This window comes from Pecten maximus, chromosome 9 (assembly GCF_902652985.1).
Source record: "Pecten maximus chromosome 9, xPecMax1.1, whole genome shotgun sequence".
NCBI lineage: Eukaryota > Metazoa > Mollusca > Bivalvia > Pectinida > Pectinidae > Pecten > Pecten maximus.
In genome coordinates this window covers 8,473,329-8,498,233 of record NC_047023.1, presented here as the reverse complement: position 1 = coordinate 8,498,233, position 24,905 = coordinate 8,473,329, and the positions used below count along the sequence as shown (strand labels likewise).

The 24,905-nt window shown below is 37.4% G+C and overlaps 1 protein-coding gene across 2 annotated transcripts in view; it reads right to left on the bottom strand.

Annotated features, from left to right (window-relative positions):
- Positions 1 to 24,905, bottom strand: part of LOC117334520 (spatacsin-like) — a 63,617-nt gene that overhangs the window by 22,782 nt on the left and 15,930 nt on the right. For both annotated transcript variants that reach the window (XM_033894195.1, XM_033894196.1), the window contains 24 exons: positions 23,900 to 24,114; positions 17,972 to 18,216; positions 16,603 to 16,789; positions 15,726 to 15,923; positions 14,769 to 14,869; positions 13,793 to 13,938; positions 13,383 to 13,541; positions 13,115 to 13,181; positions 12,328 to 12,499; positions 11,599 to 11,825; positions 11,048 to 11,156; positions 10,678 to 10,837; positions 9,909 to 10,098; positions 9,689 to 9,757; positions 9,221 to 9,369; positions 8,501 to 8,695; positions 7,136 to 7,243; positions 6,243 to 6,423; positions 5,438 to 5,655; positions 4,508 to 4,645; positions 4,085 to 4,249; positions 2,364 to 2,513; positions 1,493 to 1,609; positions 891 to 1,038 (listed from right to left, as the gene is read on the bottom strand). In XM_033894195.1, the coding sequence (XP_033750086.1) occupies positions 891 to 1,038; positions 1,493 to 1,609; positions 2,364 to 2,513; positions 4,085 to 4,249; positions 4,508 to 4,645; positions 5,438 to 5,655; positions 6,243 to 6,423; positions 7,136 to 7,243; positions 8,501 to 8,695; positions 9,221 to 9,369; positions 9,689 to 9,757; positions 9,909 to 10,098; positions 10,678 to 10,837; positions 11,048 to 11,156; positions 11,599 to 11,825; positions 12,328 to 12,499; positions 13,115 to 13,181; positions 13,383 to 13,541; positions 13,793 to 13,938; positions 14,769 to 14,869; positions 15,726 to 15,923; positions 16,603 to 16,789; positions 17,972 to 18,216; positions 23,900 to 24,114 (3,814 nt within the window). The remainder of the gene's footprint in view (positions 1 to 890; positions 1,039 to 1,492; positions 1,610 to 2,363; positions 2,514 to 4,084; positions 4,250 to 4,507; positions 4,646 to 5,437; positions 5,656 to 6,242; positions 6,424 to 7,135; positions 7,244 to 8,500; positions 8,696 to 9,220; positions 9,370 to 9,688; positions 9,758 to 9,908; positions 10,099 to 10,677; positions 10,838 to 11,047; positions 11,157 to 11,598; positions 11,826 to 12,327; positions 12,500 to 13,114; positions 13,182 to 13,382; positions 13,542 to 13,792; positions 13,939 to 14,768; positions 14,870 to 15,725; positions 15,924 to 16,602; positions 16,790 to 17,971; positions 18,217 to 23,899; positions 24,115 to 24,905) is intronic.

The window sequence follows — 24,905 nt, the reverse complement described above, 5'->3', positions numbered from 1 at the left end:
GTCATTTTGAGGTAGGGTCTCCTTGTAGTAGTTGGTGACTACCTCATGGAACAACATACAGGAGGCCCATCAAATGCCATCCAGAGCAATAAGGGTAAAGTGTCTTGTCCAATGCAAGGACACAACCATGACAGTGCAGACTGGCCAATTTCTCAACTTCCCGAGAAACACAAACCGATGCGGGTAGGGAGCGTTGGACCACGCACCTCAGATCTTCACCTGAGGGTACATGGCCAGCAGTCTAATTGATTTAGCCATCGCAGCATTTAATCAGAATCATTATTACATACATTACTTACAGCCAACAAGGATCTGATACAATGTATTTCCTGCATGGAGTAGTACCATGTACTCAATACAATGTATTGACACAAGAGGCATGTTTCACTCCACTGGATGTTTTAGAAATCATAGGAAAATATTCTCATATAAGTTGCATTTCAAATATTTTTCTATTTTTTTAGCTGACTTTCCCAACAATGGTTCAAACCAAATATGTACATATCCTGTCCCAAATCCTGTTGTTCTTAAAGAACAAGAAGGAATTTTTTGCTATACACTGTATTTCCCATATTGAGGGCCGCTCCATCGACACGAGAGAAGCAACACCCTCTGTTTATAAAGCATTGGTTCTCCTTTGCCTATAATAATGCTCTAGACCAAATTTCATCAAAATCCATTCAGGCATTCAGGACTAGTAGCAATTTAAAGGAGATGTTAACTGACAACTGACACTGCCTATTGGAATAAGCTCACCAGCCCTTTGAGTCGGGGCAGCTTAAATAACCCAATGAGATTCAGATTATACAGTTATTAGTCATTAATTAAGAAATTGCTCTGGGGAAGTTTTTTACGGGATCAGACAATTTTGTTATGCCTGTAATACTCACTAGACGACTTCTTAGTCATCCGGCCGATGTTCTGAGTGGCTGCAACGGACAATCTGCGATGTCCAGTAGACTCAGCTAACAGGCTGACCATCATCATGTCCATGGATTCCCCGACAGTGACCGTCCCTAAGGCCAGTCGAATACATGTCTGTGGGAAAGAGGAAATGTCTCTTATTTCATAAATAATGAAAATATTGGAATCTAAAATACTGAAATTGCTGTTTTTACAAAAGTTTTACATTCACACATGGGGGGAAATGTTTCTAAGATACTGAATTTATAATTTTAAACTGAAAATTCTCAATCATGCAAATGATTGATACAAGCAAGTAAATTTTATCAATTTGATTATTTGTTTCCATGGTTACAGAAAAAAATATCAAAATCAAAAATTAAATTTCCCTACCAAATATCTGCCATAGGCAAAACTAGTGCACATGCCTGATATGATTATAATGAATTTGGAAGACATGTTGAATAGATTTAGAGCTTTGGAGCAGAAATAACTGTTTGGGATGGAAGCATACATGGACAGATTACATATCAATATTCACCACAAATGCGTTTTATGGAAAATGGAAACATAAAGACATGCCACTGACCAGGATAATGACGAGGTCTCGGGAATAGAAATGGAATTCTGTGGCCAGTCTACAGCTCTCTATCACCTGACCATTGTCCAGTAGTTCCTGTATGAGCAGGTCCAAGGCCTTCGTTTCCTGTTCATAAAACACAATAGTAAAAATCTGTTACCCAACACAATCAACATGTCCGATTTAAGTTGCTATCAAATCCATTCATTGCGTCAGAAGATAAAACCGAAGATTTTCCAAAGTTTATTATTTAAATCTAAACTTCTTTATAGGCAAATACTACAAATATTGTCTACAGATGAAACTGGGATGAGTTTGGGACAGATATTCTCTGCCCCCATCGTCTGTCAAGCTATTGCTATAGTAAAACGAAGGGCAGTAACTCTGATAGATCAGAATTGGGAGAGAGGAACTCTCCTGTTACACAGACAATAAACTTCATTGTTATTCCACTCTCACGCAAGACATTAACATCCTATCACTGTTTGATTGATTGGCGAGCTACAAAAAATACTTCAACAAAATTACGACAGAAAGATTGAGAGACAGATGGAGGGAAATAACTAACACTAGTTCTATATACCTCCAACAATTCACCTTGGGGTCGAGAATCTGTATATTAGTGACAAAGACCCAATTTCTGAACACTGACATAACAAATCGTTAGGCGTCTCTAAAATTACTAAATTTACAAACTGGCCAAATATATATGATAAACCCTTAATTACCCGACACATGACAAATAAAGGGCCACAACTCTGTATACTTACATTCCTTTTCCCCAAGAAGTACCCAACAAGATTTCTGATTGATAGAAAGTAGGAGACAAGGAATAACTGATACACTGTCCACCCTAGGGGACAACTGAATTCTACATTACCTCCTCTGTCAACTCTTTAGACACTTCATCTTCACGAGGCATTTTGCCGTAGTTGAGTAGTTCCTTCTTGCGGTCATGGGTATCAAATGGCAAGTGACTGCCGTCATCTTCAAATATATCCTCCATGAAATCATCACTGCTATCTCCATGCTAGTTAGAAGAAAGATGTTTCATTGTAATGATAGTGAGATTAGCTAAAACAGAACATTCTCTTCCTCATCAAGTCAAAATTCAGGTGTTTATGATTTGTATAAGACTAGTTTAAAAAAGAAAATGTGATTTGTTTTTTTATAACTTTATTTTCAATGAAATTTTCAAATATATTTATTTCATTATTTACAGGTATAACATGTTTTCCTTCAAATATTAAGCATGTGATTATGATAAGAGAATCATAAAACTGTATCATGAACATACATACATTCTGACCAATATCAAGGATTACAATTATAATTAATACAATCATCGTTACTGTAAAGTGGCTAATCTGGAAGAACAGAAATGACGTAAAATACAAGAGCCGTAATTATACAATGGAAGAAACGTGTAACAAATTTCGTTCTTCTTTATTAGAGAATATGCGCTTTTATGTTAATTCGAAGAAAAAGAAACTATTTTCTATTGAGATTGCGCAAAATATCATAACGCAATTAACACTTTATAATAACACTTTGAAGGGGGAACAATTACTTTCAAGTATCTGATAGATATGGCTGGAGGAAGTTTTTTGTCGGTAGGGATTGGCCCAACCACTGAGACTACCTCTAGCCATATCTACATATGTATAATTATGTACCTTCTATCTAGTAACATTAATTGAAAGGTAATGGCGGATAAAAGTCCGAAGCGATAACCCATACAATCAGGTATTTTGTGGTATTGATTTGTTAAAGAATTAGTATTGCTAAATGGTTGTTTATCTAAGAGACCATTTACATTTGATAACTATGTGATAGATATGACTGGAGGAAGTTGTGACGGTAGGGATTGGCCCAACCACTCGGACTGCCTCTAGCCATACCTATACGTAATTAATTAAAGTAATATTACTAATGATTTTGTTTAACATCACGGCCATGATAACAAAGTGAGAGTGAAAGAGAATGACAGATATTCAAATTGAGAGAGATAATAAAGTTACAATATATATATATATATGTGTGTGATTGTATAAGTAACAATAATAATGATTTGCTAACACCTCGGTCATTATAACAACGCGAGAGTAAACGGATGTTCAGATTGAGGAAGATAATGAGAATTTAATTATAATATTTATATATATATATATGTATACCTAATATATATATGTGTGTGTGTGTATTTACTTTTGAAAGAGCAAGACTGAATTATAAACGTCGAGGGTGGAAAATTGATGTAAAAACAAAGTCAATAATAAAAACAAAAACCAAAAACACTGAAAAAAAAAAAAAATCAGGAGAGACATGAAAATAATCGAAAATAAATAATTATATATGTATGTACGATGATGAAATGGCTCGGTGCTAAGCACCAAATAAGACATATTATGATTAAGCAATAGCAAACGTAGGTGCACTAAAAATCACATTTTTACTAATTATTGCTAACACTCTAACTTTTGCTTCTCAAACAGTTTAAGATTGACCAAGCCAACCTGTCAATGAGCCAAAGCTGAGTAAAAAAAAAAAAAAAAAAAAGGATTACAGAAATTTTAGCATGTGAGCTCTATCAGGGCCTACCTGCATCTGCTCCATCTTGGCCCTGATTCTGTATATGCTTAAAGTGTGGTACGTCTGGTCGATGAGTTGAAGGGTGTCGGCCCTGGCCAGAGTTTCCATGTGCTGGACACACAACTGGTAAAGGTAAGCTTTCTCTTGGTAGCTCTCCACTGACCTCGCCTCAGTCTGTATCGTAAACAGTTCCGTCAGACATTTATAATACAAAACATTCTATCAGTGATATTTAGACTACAAAACTCTCCTTTGGAGATGACTCTTGCTAAGAATACAAAACGCTCCCTTCGCCAAAAATTGTTTTACCTCTCTTTCCAAACACCAAAAAGTGTTTCCTTTTCCGACATTTTGACATTAACTTTTCTACCTATCTAATCACACATTCATCTTTGATATGATCTAATAATATAGATAATAAGCCTGTCTTACCTGGAAGAAGTCTGTTGCTTGTTCGACAGACAGTTTGTATTTTAGAAAAGAACTGGCGCACTGCTTCCAGAATCTCTGACGAACGATGGTAGAATGCCAAAGGGGGGTTAACTCCAGCTTGGACTTCTCATCTTTCACCTTATATGGGAAAAATGTGTAAATTGTGGGTCATCAGGTGGAGCAGGGACACTTGCATTTCACCGATAGACGGCCAGGGTTTGATTCCCTATTCAGACGTGTAAATGTTTGGGGTCACTTGCCCAACCAAGAGAGTTTCCTTCCAGGCCAACAAGTGTTTTTATATAAGTTGATATAACTTTTTTCGAATTGTTGTAAAACAAGACAATTTGGCGAATTACAGCCTGCCACTACAGGTAAAATTATATGCTAACAACGCACAGATAACAAATTTGTGTTGTAACTAATTCTACACGATGATTGTTTGACAGACACACCACATTCAAATTACAGTTGGTAGTGTTATTGTAAATGTGGTTATTTTATGCGGGGGTTAATTTTGCGATATTGATATGTAAACTATACGCCTGGGTGTAATTTTCGTGATTGATCCACCCATTTGTAGTTCGAGATTATGCAAATTGATATCAAAATAATAATCCTAGGGAGATTCCGCAATCAAAAGGACTCTGCGTAAATAGCGTTAATTTCCCCTTCATGTAAATTTCCACATTTACAGTAAATAAATATGAATGTTTAGGTATTTCTCATCTAAGTAAGCAATACCTGCTCATGATATTTTTTTTAATATAAAACTGACAATTTATCTATCTTAAACATTTCTCTGACCAATACAATAACATTTCCTATTTCTATACCTATATATAGGACCCCCATAACTTAACTTTCTATGTCTGACGTTGTCCAATTAAACCACTGATGTTTTTTACCTAAAATCACACCAAGTGTTACCTCAGCCATAGTGATGTGGTCATGTGATAGCCCCGCTTCACGGGCAAACTCCCTCGCCTGATGGAACATCTGTTTTGCCACCATCACGTCCACTATCCGACGACACTCTCCATCCACCTCGGACTTCTCAGAAGACACCAGTCCCGAGAATCGTACATCTGGGATAGGTACATTCACGACCATCTGCAGCATCCGTACCAGTCTAGCAAAGTCAGGTACTGCAACCATGAACACAATAGACAGCTTTAATTAACTTTTCTGTCTTTAAAAAAGCCGTCCATACAAAAGAAAACAGAGAGACAGATGGACATATTCAAAAATAGATGAACAGACAGTCACACCAAGTTAGACTATGATGTGGATTTACATGTTTTCTTGATCTTGAGAAAAACATTTGGTTACTGTTGAATGTGTAGCCATAAAATTGAAGACAATAACTACATTATCAACTTAAACATGACAATTTCACTGAACAATGACATCAGAAACATGTACTCTGACTCAAACTTAAAGATACAATGCAAGGACAACTGGCGATCAGGTCATGCCCTCAAAGTTAGAGAAAGAGTCAACAGAAAATCAAGTTATGCCCTCAAGGTTAGAGAAAAGGTCAACAGAAAATTAAGTCATGCCCTCAAAGTTTGAGAAAGAGTAGACAGAAAATAAACATGTACTTCAAAGTTAGAGATAGGATGACTGGCAATCTAGTCATGCCCTCAAAGTTAGATATACATGTAGGGTTGATAGAAAATCAAGTCCTGCCCTCAAAGTTAGATATACATATCAATAAAAAATTAAGTCATACCCTCAAACTTAAAAACAAGGACGATGCTCTCGCTGTCGAGGAGTCTGAGAAGCTGTAGAACATCGTACAGACTCTGTGTGTGTGTGAAGTGATGCTGGAGCACCCTGAATATCACCTGCTGGAACCAGTCCGTGTCTCCAAAAATGGCAGCCCGCTCATCGGCAGTGATTTCATGGCAGTACTATTAACATTACAGAGAGTTACATGTAGTGAAAAAAGAAAAATGTACAAAAGTGGATTTTAGGAAGAATATTTTTCAGTAATATACAAAATGTAACAACAAAACTAACCAATTTTGATCCAGCAATAAGCCATTATTTGACAATAAGCCCATCAATGTATATTGCAGTTTAGCAAAATGCTTAAATGTGTTACCTTTTTCCTACAACAATTCCACACTTTTCTTGAGTGAAATTTTATGAGTTGGCTCACTGCTACATATACACTGGCAGGTTTTTTTAAGTATTTTGAATATAATTGTAAACTGTATAATGTCAAGACTGGATCAGCTGCAATTTAACTATCCCCTACTGGCCCCTGCTACTTGCTAAGAATAGTAACAGTGACCTTGATCCAAAAACCCTGAAACTCCAAACAGTCCCAGATATTATGGTACTTTATCATTGTTTGAAGTTTGATTAAAATCCCTCAAGGAATGAAGTTCCAAGAGCCCTGCAAGTCTTTGCAGTTATGTACATATGTACATACATGTACCTACAAGATGGACAGAGAGGAAGCAAATAATCCCCTTCCTCCCCAAAACCCCCACCCCCCACCCCAGATTACTGGGGCTGGGGACTAATGAATACCATAGATAACAACAATAAGTGATCAGACTGGTGAAAGATTTCCACATCAATTCAGTATAAACCAACCATACTTTGTATACTTACCATATGGAAAGACTCCTTAAAATCTCCCAATAATAGTTTACACTGGCTCAAATTTCTCCTCTCTGAAAACTCTGCCGAGAACTTGAAGAATGGAATGATGGGACTGTCCTGTAAAATAAGAGGAAGCCACTCACTAACGAGGTATTGTGACAGTAGATTTGGCTGTCTTCCTTTACCTAAACAAGGATATTGTTCTCAGAATGTAACATAAAAGTCTGGAGTGACGTTTTTAACAGTCTTATATATCTTTTTTAGTGTTTAAAGTCTGATATTAATCGAAAATTCTTGTGTATTGCCTGCTCTGTTAGATTGCATGTAAAAGCCGAAATAACGTTTTTTATAATTTTAAGTCTGTAGATAGCCCACTTAGATAAATTGCCAGCAGGCTATCTACTACAGAATTAAGGAAAATTTCACTATCAGGGAGTCCCTTACTGTATTGTGTTCAGATCTCACGGTTGACATGTTTTGCCTCGACACGAGAACAGGGAGTCGTTTCACATGATATGTTCATGCACAGGTATACGTATCATTCATATTTCGGACGTAAACAGCAATGTCGGCTCCTGATTGTACACCAGGGAAACACAAAACATTAACTTGGATTTGAAAGATATTGTATAGCCTACAATTTTGTTGGTTTTTGGAAAATATATGGTCCGATAGCCTGCTGCATCAGATAGTACGCAGGGGACATTTTTTAATGTTTTAGATTGCGTAGTCTGCGGGCAACACACCTGAAATTACAGTACATAATTATATATTCTACACAATGGATTTTCTAAATTAATGTTTATTCAAACTCTATTTATACATTCCATAAATGGATGCATACGGAGGGACAAATGAGTCATGGAAATATCAGATTTATTAAAAGAAGTTCGATAAATCTGATATGTCACAAACCTTATTTTGACAACATATTAAATTATTTATAAATAACCAGTTTAATTAAATATCAACCATAGCAACCTTGAAACGAAATATTAGAACCCTAGTACAACTATAAAGGAGTTTGCTGATGCCTTTTATCACTTGCACCAAACTCTTAACATTAGAATTGACCTAAAAATTCTTAGTCCAAAATGTTTAAAAAAAAAAAAAAAAAAGAAAAAAAAGAAGAACTTTTTCCCAAACATTATTCATTCTGACTCCATACAGCAGTAGTTAACTCCCATAGCAACCCTAAAAACAAATATTAGTACAATTGTAAAGGAGTTTTCTGATGCCATTCCACACTTGCACCAAAAGCATAACATCTGGAAACCAACGCTAACACCAGGGTGACAACATCAGCTCCCCCTCTCTTCAAGAGGCGAGCTGGAGATTGCTTTAAGTTAATTGCACGAGTTTAAGTCTAGTTACCGGTTGGAAGATATGGAAGCCATTAGCCAGGGTAGACACCCAATTGTTCTGCAGATAGATGTCAATTATGTTGCCAAGATGACGCATGTTCCACTTTCCTGCAAATTTTCCATAATTTTTCAAGAATTTCTCGTGTTCTTTGACATCTAACATGGCCACAAGCCAGCCACACAGACAGGGTAACCCAGAGGCCTCCTGGAACAGACACAATAATGAAATCTACACAGTTTATGGTTACATATTAATTTATTAAGCACTCATCTTTATCTACATCCGAGACAGGAGTATTAAAATTTCAGTCTAGTAGCAATTTAAAGGAAATGTCAGAAGATAACATACCTGGCTGAGTGGGTTAAGGTAAAAAATGTTTTTTAAAAGTAGGTCAAAGTTCAAAGTCAAGGTCAGCAGGTCCCTCAATATAATACCATTAGAAACTTCTTGCGACATGGAACACACATGTGAAATATGAAAGCCTTTTCTCACACAGTTAATATACAGTCGTCAAGGTTAAAGTTTTTAAAAAGTAGGTCAAAAATCACGGTCAAGGTCAGCAAGTCTGCAGATGTCGTACTGTGGTACTCATGTTAAGATCCCGTCCTGTGAAATACCTAAGCTGTATCCTCATTAGTACCAAAGAATTGACACAACAATTTTTATAAAAAATGGTGCTGATGCCAGGAAATGGCCATAGCTGCTCTGGAACTGCTTCAAATTTCTTACCGGAATACATGCGGCCAGTTCAGAGAAGAGTGGATTACGAAGAACGATGGAGTACTGCAGCAGTGATTTCCACTGACATTTAGATGACTGCGTAACGAAGACAACACGAAACACGTCGTCAGGGGCCGAGTCAACATCCACCATCAACACTGAAAAATATACAACACATCGTCAGTCAACATCCACCGTCAGCAGTGAAAAATATACTACACATCGTCAGGGGCCGAGTCTACATCCACCATCAAAACTGAAAAATATACAACACATCATCAGTCAACATCCACCGTCAGCAGTGAAAAATATACAACACATCGTCAGGGGCCGAGTCTACATTCACCATCAAGACCAAAAAATATACAAAACATCATCACCATTCATAGTGTTGTTTTCTAAATACATTTTCCAATAATTTCCACATTGAATTCAACAAGAAGGCTTACATGGATGGTGACTACAAACTGTACTCACCGCCACTATCATTGTCGTCTGCTGGTGATACAGATGTCAGCTGTTCCTCTTCATCACTACTCAGTTCCACTGGAAAACAAGACAGATCAGGGCTTATCACACTAAATCACAGCAAACCTGTAACCTTCATACCAATATATCTCCCAAATAGAAGTCAGATTACCCTTTTATTACTGATATACAAGAAACCATTGACAACCTTAATGCTGCTGTTACTAACCGGAATCTGCGTCTTTCTTCAGTCCAATTCTAACATAGAGCGAAGAGCGCACGTCCTTGCCCTTTGCCTGACCTTGACCATCTGACTGCACTTGTCCAAGGTCACTAGCCCTAGTTTCAGCATTTTCTATCACATAATGTAGATGTTGCTGGAGGTGCACACTTCTGAATTTATACAGTAGGCTCTGTAGCTGCAAAAAGCACAAAAGTGAACCAGATTGTACAAACAAATGTATTTAACTGTGGACGCTATAGCTGCAAAACACACAAGTGAATCAGATTGTACAAAAAATGTATTATACTTTGGACTCAGTTGCTGCAAAACACACTATTGATCAAGATTGTACAAACACATGTTGTTTTTTTCACTTTTGACTTTATAGCTGCAAAACACACAGTTGAACTAGATTTTACAAACAAAAGTTGATGTGATGATTTAAATGCAGTTCAACAAGAATGTACAACAATTTTACTGTGAAGTCTATTGCTGCAAAACACACAAATGAACCATATTTTATAAACAAATAATTCAACTTTGTACTCTATACCTGCAAAGAACAAAGTTGAACAAGATTGTTCAAACAAATTTTACCGTGGACCCTAAAGCTGCAAATCACACAAGTGACCAAGATCGTATGAACAGATGTTTTGAATGTGTACTATTAAAAAATATTCAGTAACAGAACATATTAATTGCACTGATCATTAATCTCTCTTATCAAAATGTACAACCTAGTAAAACATGATACCCATGACGTCTGAACTCTGACCTGCTCTTTAGGATACTGATGAGTCTGAGCGAACCAGAGGAAAGGGAGCCATTTATCTGCCTGGCAGCACTGCTCCAGGAACCTGGTGGTCAGCTGTAGATGTAAAATCTGACAAAACAGCACAGCTATTGTCCATTTCTGACCAGCCTCAAAACTTGTGCTACAAAAGATTTCAGGCATTTAATTTGATAAAGATCCGTACAATATTTACAGAGAATTTCGGATACCAAACCTCAAGTGTCAAAATTCAAGATGGCTGCCTGTTTCGTCACTTTGATTTTCCACACAGTTTCAAAATCGAACATGCACAACAATGGACCAAGTGGAATGTAATGTGCCCAGAAATACATTCTTTGGCTAAGAATTATACCTAGGAATGGTGTCCTTGTCCAGACTTGCACTGATGGCCTCCTCTAGCTTGCCTAATAGGAAAGTCGCCTGTTTCCTCTGATGAATCACACATCCACACAGCCAGGACGCTGAATACAAAATATAACACAGAATTTCACAAGGGTAACATTGGGAGACACTGAATGGCTAGATGGCAGTAAAATCTGGGCTAAACACAAGTCATGTAAGATATAACAGGGCTTTCTAGATTCAATGCAATGGAACCATGGCCAGTTTCATCAATATTCATAAAGGAAATTCTTCATTCAAACTGAAAACTATTCATACTTTAGTATTACAGAATTAAAGGAAAATTCACTAAGAATTTTTTTTTTAAATCCAAAAGTTCTTTCTTATGGGAAAATTTAAGGAAAAGAGTTTCCTTAAGATAAGAATCTTTGATGAAACGGGGGCCTGTTTAAGATTTTCTCAACAGATTAATTTCAATTGAAAGAATCCACATGAACATGTTGTTAGATAAGAATGGGTCTTTGATGTTTTGTTTAAATTGTTGATGATATAAATACATACCTATTTCAGCCTCGTTGTGGCGCACCTGTTCCTTACGGCGGTCGATGTTACCTGTTAAACAACTGTTGAGATGTAACAGTATCTCCTGCCCGACCTGTAGATATGTTCGTATAAGGAGGCTGTTCTGTCCAAGCATCTCAGTGAATACGACACACGCACAGGAAATCTGGGGGTTGTGAAAGTTTTTAATTCCAATCCAAAGTGCTGTGCCACAGGCTGCAAGGATGCTGTAGACAATCATACAGGGTAAAATGTAAATTTATGAACAGTTTGGAAAACTTTAATCACAGACAAGAAAAATAATGATATAAAATCATGACAATTTAAATATTAGAGAATCTTAAACCTTATGTTTGCAATCATTCTTGAATCAAAGTGAAAAAAATGATTATAGACGACTCAATTTTGTTTGTTTGGGTTTAACAGCCCATTGACGGCTGTGGTCATTTAGCGCCATGGCGATCTATCTATTACCTAATTGTGAGCAAATATGTGAGTGTTGAAGACAAAATCAGACAAAAATGTTTATTTTTAAAAGCATTCACATGATATATTTAGATAATTAAGCCACCTGAAGAATACATCAGTTTTATTCAGTTGCCATTAAAAATAATCCATTATTTTGCAACTGTGCAGCAAACTCACAGCTCAATGTGCAGGGGGTTAGTGTTCTTCATATTTGACTGAAATATCTTAAATTTTGATGTCAGAGTACAACTGACATATCACCTTTTGTTTGACAGTGTTGTAGGGTCCGAGTCGAGCTGTTCGGCCAGGAAGGATGCAAAGGCAAAAGAGGGTCTGCCTTGTCGTAGGTAGTAAGTGTATCTAATCCTTTCTGTGTAGGCGTAACGGTTCACCAGCTCGGGCATCGAGAAGTGGGGAAGTTGTCTCATGGAATCTGAAGGAAAACGTACCTACCAATTAACATCTCGTTATGTTAGTCAAGTCATGTGACTACCGTATTTCACAAGATCAGACAACATGACGTTGTGGTTCTATTTATATTTCCCCCCTATTATTTATAAAAAAAATTATTACATGCATTATTATTTTTTTTATTTTTTTTAATATTTTTCATAATTTTTTATTATTATCATTATTTTTTACAATTTTTGTCATCATTATATTTTTTTTATTTTTTTATTATTATTTTTTTTTTTTTTCATAATTTTTTTATCATTACATCTAGTTGGATCAAGGTGTTAAAAGTCAACAACAAACCAAAGTTCGGTGAATGTTAGAATAAGTTTCTAGATTTCTGACTCGGTTTTCCTGATTTTCACTTTTCCTGTTCTTTCAAATTATAATGATATAATATATTACCCATGATTCACACCATAATGTTGAATCAATTATACAACAATATATAATCTTGCCAATATTTTTCTTAACTGATGGTGTACTCGCCATGTTTATACATTTAGGAGAGTTTGCATGTACACATTAAATAGAATGGTGTGTTGGTACAAATATCTAATTTAAAGATAATTTTGATAAGAAATTCAGTACAAACCTTCCCCTGTTGTACGATGCATGGTCTGCCAGCCAAAAAGTCGGCTCGGACTAAATGGAGCATTGTCCTGTCAACAAAATACGTTTTAGTATTATTGTATCTGATAAATTTATGTAATAAACTACAATACAAAGTCGGCTTGGACTAAATGGAGCATTGTCCTGTCAACAAAATACATTTTAGGATTATTGTACCTAAATATAATAAACTAAAATTTCAGAGGATGGAATAAATATATCAACAGTATAAAATACAGTACATCACGTACTTTGAGTAGCTGGTAAATAGTGACGTCATTCTGAGGTTTGTCTATAGTAGAGGTTGGGAACAGCGCTACATGGAGTTTCGGGTATGGCTGTAAGGCTTGTTCCAGGGTCTCCATACTTAGTCCGCCGAACATTGAGGCCATGTCTGAACCAGGACTTATCTGAAATAGACCAATAGATATGAGAATTCATGTGAAACAACCATGCTGCAACCATGTTTTAATCATCATTAAAAAACCCAAGAGACAAGATTAGTTTGTTTCAAATTTCAGCTGATAGATTATAGCCAAAAACCTCAAAAAAAAATTCAAAACGTGAAATTTTAAATTAAGAAACTGGCGCGGGAACACAAGTGTTGCCAGGGCTGTGAGGACTTCTCCCTGACCAATCAGAGCAGAGATAACAGACTTACCTGTTGTATTGAACGTGGGGAGTACACAAGTGTTGCCAGGGCTGTGAGGACTTCTCCCTGACCAATCAGAGCGGGGATAACAGCACCATCCAGTGACCAGGCGAGTGCAGCATTGGCAACACTAGCTTCACACAAACTGATCGTACCTACAGCAACAAATCAAAACTATTACGATATCTGACAAAGTCATTCTTTTTTTATATCATTTTGATTTGCCAAACGAAATTCTACACATTTAATGATGAACTGTATTTAATCCCCTACCCAAAAATAAGATCCCTTCATTTATCCTGAATCATTAATTATGAAATTGTATGCTAAATGTACTCCAAAAATACATCCTTCCCTCCCTAAAACTTAAATACTGAACTTTTTCGACTAAAGGATGGGAATGATTTGAGGATAAAAACAGTATTTAGATCAGTTGCATTTAGCAATCTGCAGTTAGAAGCACTTGGTGCTTCTAAACTACTTCAGGAAAGTGGAGGATCTATTGGTGAAATCATAACAATTAAGCAACAATAATATACAAATGTATACTGCAAATCACTTATATTTTGTGTGGGATTTATTTTCAGGTTTTAAAATATGGGAGGAGAGTCAAACGCCAATTCAAATCTCTCATGATTATTTGTACGAAAATATCAACTCTGGCTAGTGAGCAAGCTATCGGTTACAGAAAGAGGAATCTTGCGAGTCCATGACTCTAATACATTGTAGCTCATCACTAGTGAACTTAACATCATTTCTAGATCAGTATTTGCAACATCATGCATTCGCAAATATATCTGAAGAGGTAAGTTCGCAAAATAAAGTAGTTGCGAAATTTATACCATTTACAATTTCCGGAAATAAGTTTCAATATTTTTTGTTACAGCAGTTGATGAATTGATGAGAGATGACACAGAAAGATATTATAACCACAGACACAGTGAATACTCCCTATATCCATCGTGTGATATTGTCCGACACTTACTGTGAGGGTTGTTGGCTACAGAGTACATGTGGACAAAGAAGTCCAGCCATTGTATGTCGCTCGAGATCTGGGCCACTCTAGACAGGACATCAGGCTGCACCCTGAAATTGGAGGTCAGAGGTCAAGGCCTATAAATGGAGGTCAGAGGTCATTAAGACCTAAAAATGGAGGTCAGAGGTTAAGACCAAAAATGGAGGTCAGATCTGTATTATACCAGCACCAAACAGGTATGAATGAAAAAGGTGTTCCCATACCCTGGTCATATACAAACAAACATTCTGATAGAATTAAAATTACATTTTCTGAAAACATGTCACATTAAAGTTAATCAAAAGATTTATTAAAAGTTAATCAAAAGATTTTGAATTATTACTTTTTAAAATTTTCATATTTTGGTGAAATAAAAATGCCCCCAAATATTAAATTCTTACTTGAAGGTAAAACAGAATTCTACCTGTTACTACTAAACATTTACAGAGAACTGTGGCATTTTTTCATCCTTATTTTGAAATACAACAATGTAATTGCTTTTTGAAAATTGCATGTTTTCTTCGATCCCCAAGAGTCCAGATACCGAGAAAATTAGCTTAGAAAAGGCAAAGTTATTATTCGCAACAAAGCGAATTGTGGTGCAAAGATCACTCATGTCGATTTTTCTATGATAATTGGTTCATAATTACCCGACTGTGCTGTTTGCAGAAAAAAGTTCAAATTATCTCCCTTTGACCAAGAGGTACAGAAGGGGCTTGTTCGTTTATGCGGACAAACCGGTTTGTCTGTTTTTAAATGTAATATTTCAAATATTTATCTTGACGGACCTACAAATGTTAATACAGGCCTTGGGAGTCTTTGTCAAGGCTCGTCTGAAAACAATATTAAATCACAAGGTCAGTCCGTCTTTATTTCATAAACGAACAACACCGGTCCAAAACGAAAACGGCCCAGGTTTCAGATTACCTGTGAAGGAAGCAGTATTGCCAGAGGAGACTGGGAAGGTTGTTTTGGACGCAGTACTGGGTGAAGTCCTGATGGAACCGTTCCTGGATGTGGGCGGGGTAGGAAGCCAGTGGGTGTGGCACCAAAAGTGGACCTCCAACATATCTCATCTGCTTCAGTAAGGAAGGGAAGTCGGACTGGTCCAGGTATAACTTGTGTCTGAAAAACATAGGTCACAAGGTCAAAAGGTCACCAACAAAAAAAGTTCACAGACTTTTAATATTATTTGTAACAATTGCAAAATGATGACACACACAGACATTATTGACCTGAGGAGCTCTGCTGCGTCACTGATGAACCGTAAATTTGCGCACATATCTAGTGTACACTTATGTATCGTTAGTGTACAGGTACATTTCTGAGGTTCATTTTCCAAAAAAAAAAAGGAAAATAAAAAGATTGGAATTTTTTTTGATTTTTTGTTTGTTAACCTTAACTGCACGGTAGAGGAATACTGCAGTGTAAGACGATAAAAATCTGTAACTTATTAAAGCTACATTACGACATTTCATTGGAATCACCGGTCAGATTTGACACAATGGATTGACAGGTTGTTTATATTACACTACGATATGCCTAGTCAGCTTGATCCTTTTTTTAAATGTGTGCATTATACATGAAAATTTACGTTAAGTTTAGTCCATGTAAGGCTTCAAAAAAATGTTATAAAAACTTTAAATAGCAATTGTCTATAGGTTCTTAACAGCTTTATTATGCAGTACTTCAGCATTTTAGATAGGACACTGCCAATATCACAGAAATTGATGATGTCCTACCCCACCCCCTCCCCCAACCCCTGCCCACAGACACGCTAAAAAATGTCTATTGTTCTACTTACTGGACACAATAGTGAGAGATCTGAAGGAATGTGAAGGCGGTCATCTTGCTGGCCTGACAATGGATTTCCTGGATGATGGTATGGTCACCAGACTTTGTAGCTTCATCAACAAGGTTCTTCAGTATGTCGAGTTTGTTGTGTCGTGCCAGATAATCCACCACCAAGTCCAGGCGACATCTCAGTTTGTCTGTAAAACAAAATTCTTTTTATTACTAGTTGGTGTAGATATCCCCTTACAACAAAGTTTGGAAAGGGACATATAACGTTTCGTTCGTACATGGAAGGATGGGTGTATATATGGTCCGTCAGCTCCAGAGCAACTTTTTTTTAAAAACAAATTTTGATCAAACTTCATATTACGGTCAAGTATGAAAATACCTGAAACAAGTTTGTGTTTCCGGGTGCTAAGGTCAAGGACATGGTCAATGTTACTATTTATAGAATTTTTTTATTGGATTTTGATCAAAATTCATACAATGGTCATTATGAGAATACCTCTTACAAGTTCATGTTTCAGGGTGGCAAGGTTGAGGACAAGGTCATTGTTACTATTTATAGAACATCTTTGTTAATGCACTCAGACTAGTGACTTCAGTTTTAAAATGGATTTTGATCCAACTCTCCACACTTGGTCTCCTATCCTAGTGTCCAGTAGGACTGACCAACCTTACATTTTGTACCTCTCCATACTTTGTCACCTATCCCAGTGTCCAGTAGGACTGACCAACCTTACCTCTCCACACTTTGTCCCCTATCCTAGTGTCCAGTAGGACTGACCAACCTTACCTCTCCACACTTTGTCCCCTATCCTAGTGTCCAGTAGGACTGACCAACCTTACCTCTCCACACTTTGTCCCCTATCCTAGTGTCCAGTAGGACTGACCAGCCTTACCTCTCCAAACTTTGTCTCCTATCCTAGTGTCCAGTAGGACTGACCAGCCTTACCTCTCCAAACTTTGTCCCCTATCCTAGTGTCCAGTAGGACTGACCAACCTTACCTCTCCACACTTTGTCCCCTATCCTAGTGTCCAGTAGGACTGACCAGCCTTACCTCTCCAAACTTTGTCTCCTATCCTAGTGTCCAGTAGGACTGACCAACCTTACCTCTCCACACTTTGTCTCCTATCCTAGTGTCCAGTAGGACTGACCAGCCTTACCTCTCCATACTTTGTCTCCTATCCTAGTGTCCAGTAGGACTGACCAACCTTACCTCTCCACACTTTGTCTCCTATCCTAGTGTCCAGTATGACTGACCAACCTTACCTCTCCACACTTTGTCTCCAATCCTAGTGTCCAGTAGGACTGACCAACCTTACCTCTCCACACTTTGTCCCCTATCCCAGTGTCCAGTAGGACTGACCAACCTTACCTCTCCACACTTTGTCTCCTATCCTAGTGTCCAGTAGAACCAGTTGTTGAGTATCAGTGGTCCACCATTGTAGCCAATCCAGCAGCACATGGGAGTAGTGACCTGACTGAATCTCTAATTTCTCCGTGGAATAATCTGATTGGTCAATATCACTGTGATGTATAGTGTCAATCTCACCACACTCTTCAGACAAGTTGTATCTCTTGTCAGCTAGATGGATGCCAGGATTCCGTAACACAGGTGGCCTAAAGAATATAACCAACGTCATACATAAATAATCAGCAATTCAAATGATTAAGATCATATAAGGTGGAAGATATAAGGTGACAGAAATTCTCAAATGGGTCTGTCATACAGAATTCTCTAGTAGGTCTGTCATACAGAATTATCTAGTGGCCGGACCTGTCATACAGAATTATCTAGTGGCCGGACCTGTCATACAGAATTATCTAGTGGCCGGATCTGTCATACAGAATTCTCTAGTGGCCGGACCTGTCATACAGAATTCTCTAGTGGATCTGTCATACAGAATTCTCTAGTGGATCTGTCATACAGAATTCTCTAGTGGGTCTGTCATACAGAATTTTCTAGTGGATCTGTCATACAGAATTCTCTAGTGGACCTGTCATACAGAATTCTCTAGTGGACCTGTCATACAGAATTCTCTAGTGGACCTGTCATACAGAATTTTCTAGTGGATCTGTCATACAGAATTCTCTAGTGGATCTGTTATACAGAATTCTCTAATGGATCTGTTATACAGAATTCTCTAGTGGACCTGTCATACAGAATTCTCTAGTGGACCTGTCATACAGAATTTTCTAGTGGATCTGTCATACAGAATTCTCTAGTGGATCTGTTATACAGAATTCTCTAATGGATCTGTCATACAGAATTCTCTAGTGGCCGGACCTGTCATACAGAATTCTCTAGTGGGTCTGTCATACAGAATTCTCTATTGGATCTGTCATACAGAATTATCTATTGGCCAGATCTGTCATACAGAATTATCTAGTGGATCTGTCATACAGAATTCTCTAATGGATCTGTCATACAGAATTCTCTAGTGTATCTGTCATACAGAATTCTCTAGTGTATCTGTCATACAGAATTCTCTAGTGGGTCTGTCATACAGAATTCTCTATTGGATCTGTCATACAGAATTATCTATTGGCCAGATCTGTCATACAGAATTATCTAGTGGATCTGTCATACAGAATTCTCTAGTGGATCTGTCATACAGAATTCTCTAGTGGACCTGTCATACAGAATTCTCTAGTAGATCTGTCATACAGAATTCTCTAGTAGATCTGTCATACAGAATTCTCTAGTAGATCTGTCATACAGAATTCTCTAGTGGATCTGTTATACAGAATTCTCTAGTGGATCTGTCATACAGAATTATCTAGTGGATCTGTCATACAGAATTCTCTAGTGTATCTGTCATACAGAATTCTCTAGTGGATCTGTCATACAGAATTCTCTAGTGGCCAGATCTGTCATACAGAATTCTCTAGTGGGTCTGTCATACAGAATTCTCTAGTGGCCAGATCTGTCATACAGAATTTTCTAGTGGATCTGTCATACAGAATTCTCTAGTGGATCTGTCATACAGAATTCTCTAGTGGGTCTGTCATACAGAATTCTCTATTGGATCTGTCATACAGAATTATCTATTGGCCAGATCTGTCATACAGAATTATCTATTGGCCAGATCTGTCATACAGAATTCTCTAGTGGATCTGTTATACAGAATTCTCTAGTGGATCTGTTATACAGAATTCTCTAGTGGATCTGTCATACAGAATTATCTAGTGGATCTGTCATACAGAATTCTCTAGTGGGTCTGTCATACAGAATTCTCTAGTGGATCTGTCATACAGAATTCTCTAGTGGATCTGTCATACAGAATTCTCTAGTGGCCAGATCTGTCATACAGAATTCTCTAGTGGGTCTGTCATACAGAATTCTCTAGTGGCCAGATCTGTCATACAGAATTCTCTAGTAGGTCTGTCATACAGAATTCTCTAGTGGCCAGATCTGTCATACAGAATTCTCTAGTGGATCTGTTATACAGAATTCTCTAGTGGATCTGTTATACAGAATTCTCTAGTGGATCTGTCATACAGAATTATCTAGTGGATCTGTCATACAGAATTCTCTAGTGGGTCTGTCATACAGAATTCTCTAGTGGCCAGATCTGTCATACAGAATTCTCTAGTGGGTCTGTCATACAGAATTCTCTAGTGGCCAGATCTGTCATACAGAATTCTCTAGTGGATCTGTCATACAGAATTCTCTAGTGGATCTGTCATACAGAATTCTCTAGTGGACCTGTCATACAGAATTCTCTAGTGGATCTGTCATACAGAATTCTCTAGTGGATCTGTCATACAGAATTCTCTTGTGGATCTGTCATACAGAATTCTCTAGTGGATCTGTCATACAGAATTCTCTTGTGGATCTGTCATACAGAATTCTCTAGTGGATCTGTCATACAGAGAATTCTCTAGTGGATCTGTCATACAGAATTCTCTAGTGGACCTGTCATACAGAATTCTCTAGTGGACCTGTCATACAGAATTCTCTAGTGGATCTGTCATACAGAATTCTCTAGTGGATCTGTCATACAGAATTCTCTAGTGGACCTGTCATACAGAATTCTCTAGTGCATCTGTCATACAGAATTCTCTAGTGGATCTGTCATACAGAATTCTCTAGTGGGTCTGTCATACAGAATTCTCTAGTGGATCTGTCATACAGAATTCTCTTGTGGATCTGTCATACAGAATTCTCTAGTGGATCTGTCATACAGAATTCTCTTGTGGATCTGTCATACAGAATTCTCTAGTGGATCTGTCATACAGAGAATTCTCTAGTGGATCTGTCATACAGAATTCTCTAGAAGATCTGTCATACAGAATTCTCTAGTGGACCTGTCATACAGAATTCTCTAGTGGACCTGTCATACAGAATTTTCTAGTGGATCTGTCATACAGAATTCTCTAGTGGATCTGTCATACAGAATTCTCTAGTGGGTCTGTCATACAGAATTCTCTATTGGATCTGTCATACAGAATTATCTATTGGCCAGATCTGTCATACAGAATTATCTATTGGCCAGATCTGTCATACAGAATTCTCTAGTGGGTCTGTCATACAGAATTCTCTAGTGGGTCTGTCATACAGAATTCTCTAATGGATCTGTTATACAGAATTCTCTAGTGGATCTGTCATACAGGATTCTCTAGTGGATCTGTCATATAGAATTCACTAGTGGGTCTGTCATACAGAATTCTCTAGTGGGTCTGTCATACAGAATTCTCTAGTGGATCTGTCATACAGAATTCTCTAGTGGATCTGTCATACAGAATTCACTAGTGGGTCTGTCATACAGAATTCTCTAGTGGGTCTGTCATACAGAATTCTCTAGTGGATCTGTCATACAGAATTCTCTAGTGAGTCTGTCATACAGAATTCTCTAGTGGGTCTGTCATACAGAATTCTCTAGTGGATCTGTCATACAGAATTCTCTAGTAGATCTGTCAAACAGAATTCACTAGTGGATCTGTCAAACAGAATTCTCTAGTGGGTCTGTCATACAGAATTCTCTAGTGGCCAGACCTGTCATACAGAAGACTCTAGTGGATCTGTCATACAGAATTCTCTAGTGGATCTGTCATACAGAATTCTCTAGTGGCCAGATCTGTCATACAGAATTCTCTAGTGGATCTGTCATACAGAATTCTCTAGTGGATCTGTCATACAGAATTCTCTAGTGGATCTGTCATACAGAATTCTCTAGTGGCCAGATCTGTCATACAGAATTCTCTAGTGGATCTGTTATACAGAATTCTCTAGTGGCCAGATCTGTTATACAGAATTCTTTAGTGTATCTGTCATACAGAATTCTCTAGTGGTCGGACCTGTCATACAGAATTCTCTAGTGGCCAGATCTAGATCTGTCATACCGAATTCTCTTGTGGATCTGTCATACAGGATTCTCTAGTGGATCTGTCATACAGAATTCTCTAGTGGATCTGTCATAAAGAATTCTCTAGTGGATCTGTCATACAGGATTCTCTAGTAGATCTGTCATACAGAATTCTCTAGTGGGTCTGTCATACAGAATTCTCTAGTGGATCTGTCATACAGAATTCTCTAGTGGACCTGTCATACAGAATTCTCTAGTGAATCTGTCATACAGAATTCTCTAATGGATCTGTCATACAGAATTCTCTAGTGGATCTGTCATACAGAATTCTCTAATGGACCTGTCATACAGAATTCTCTAGTGGATCTGTTATACAGAATTCTCTAGTGGGTCTGTCATACAGAATTCTCTAGTGGATCTGTCATACAGAATTCTCTAGTGGATCTGTCATACAGAATTCTCTAGTGGACCTGTCATACAGAATTCTCTAGTGAATCTGTCATACAGAATTCTCTAGTGGATCTGTCATACAGAATTCTCTAGTATATCTGTTATACAGAATTCTCTAGTGGCCAGATCTGTCATACAGAATTCTCTAGTGGATCTGTCATACAGGATTCTCTAGTGGCCAGATCTGTCATACAGGATTCTCTAGTAGATCTGTCATACAGAATTCTCTAATGGATCTGTCATACAGAATTCTCTAGTGGATCTGTCATACAGAATTCTCTAATGGATCTGTCATACAGAATTCTCTAATGGCCGGACCTGTCATACAGAATTCTCTAGTGGATCTGTCATACAGAATTCTCTAGTGTATCTGTCATACAGAATTCTCTAGTGGATCTGTCATACAGAATTCTCTAATGGATCTGTCATACAGAATTCTCTAATGGATCTGTCATACAGAATTCTTTAGTGGATCTGTTATACAGAATTCTCTATTGGGTCTGTCATACAGGATTCTCTAGTGGATCTGTCATACAGAATTATCTAGTGGATCTGTCATACAGAATTCTCTAGTGGATCTGTTATACAGAATTCTCTATTGGATCTGTCATACAGAATTCTCTAGTGGCCAGATCTGTCATACAGAATTCTCTAGTGGATCTGTCATACAGAATTATCTAGTGGATCTGTCATACAGAATTCTCTAATGGATCTGTCATACAGAATTATCTAGTGGACCTGTCATACAGAATTCTCTAGTGGTCGGACCTGTCATACAGAATTCTCTAGTATATCTGTCATACAGAATTCTCTAATGGATCTGTCATACAGAATTATCTAGTAGATCTGTCATACAGAATTCTCTAGTGGATCTGTCATACAGAATTCTCTAGTGGATCTGTCATACAGAATTCTCTAGTGGCCAGATCTGTCATACAGAATTCTCTAGTGGCCAGATCTGTCATACAGAATTCTCTAGTGAGTCTGTCATACAGAATTCTCTAGTGGGTCTGTCATACAGAATTCTCTAGTGGCCAGATCTAGATCTGTCATACAGAATTCTCTTGTGGATCTGTCATACAGGATTCTCTAGTAGATCTGTCATACAGAATTCTCTAGTGTATCTGTCATACAGAATTCTCTAGTTGACCTGTCATACAGAATTCTCTAGTAGATCTGTCATACAGAATTCTCTAGTGGATCTGTCATACAGAATTCTCTAGTGGACCTGTCATACAGAATTCTCTAGTGGCCGGACCTGTCATACAGAATTATCTAGTGGGTCTGTCATACAGAATTCTCTAGTGGCTAGATCTGTCATACAGAATTCTCTAGTGGCCGGACCTGTCATACAGAATTCTCTAGTGGCCGGACCTGTCATACAGAATTCTCTAGTGGCCGGACCTGTCATACAGAAGAAGGATCTGTCATAAAAAAGTCTGTATCAATAATTACTTGAAGAAAAGAAATTCCTTATGTTCAACTTCACTTCTGTAAATACAGCTTGGTTAAGTAATTCATCTTCTAATAAGAATGATACGTACATTTCAGTTCTGTCCTGTTGTTGGAGACCGGCCATGGCAGCCTTGTAGGACTGACATGGGTAGTGTTTACACAGGGTCTCACAGAAGGTTACAAGGTCATCCTGTTCTTTTGTTAGATGTGTTCGGGATCGTAGCTCCTTGATGATGAAATCTCGTGTAGATTTTCTCACGGACAACAGCATGATCTCCCATAGTGTACTGTCAATGTTGAGGCCCTGATAATAAATACACTATTAAGTAAACGATGTTCTTGTTATGACACAAAATGAAATGATTTTCTGTAGAATTAATAACACATTCAATTTGGTGCTTTAACTAGGTAGAATTCCAGAATTGTGTCTTTATATCATTTACTATATAGCTGTGTAATATTTTGGAGCGAAAATTGCACGATTGTCCAAATCAGACCCTGTTTGCAATGTATTCAATATTGTACAACACTTGACTTCTAAACATTTGTATTTGTTTGTTTGTTTGTTTTTGTTTAACATCCTATTAACAGACAGGGTCATTTAAGGACGTGCCAGGTTTAGGAGGTGGAGGAAAGCCAGAGTACCCGGAGAAAAATCCACCGGCCTATGGCCAGTACCTGGCAACTGCTCCACGTAGGTTTTGAACTCGCAACCTAGAGGTGGAGGGCTAGTGATAAAGTGTCGGGACACCTTAACCACTCGGCCACCACGGCCCCTAAGCATTTGTACATTTTTTTGTATATAAAGAACTGTATGATATATCATATATATGTATATATATATAGACATTAACATAACAATTATGAATACATTGTTTAAATATTCACTGAGTGATTAATATTTAATTATCAAGAAAATAGCAAAATTAAATCACTATACAGTAATGGAGAATTCACAGTGAATTTCATTAAAATCAAATACGTAATTTAGAAAACAGAATTCAGAGGTTTTGAACTTCATATCAATATTCATGATTATTTGTCCTAATTGAACAGATCCTGTTTTTTTTGTTTTTGTTTTTGTTATTTTAATAA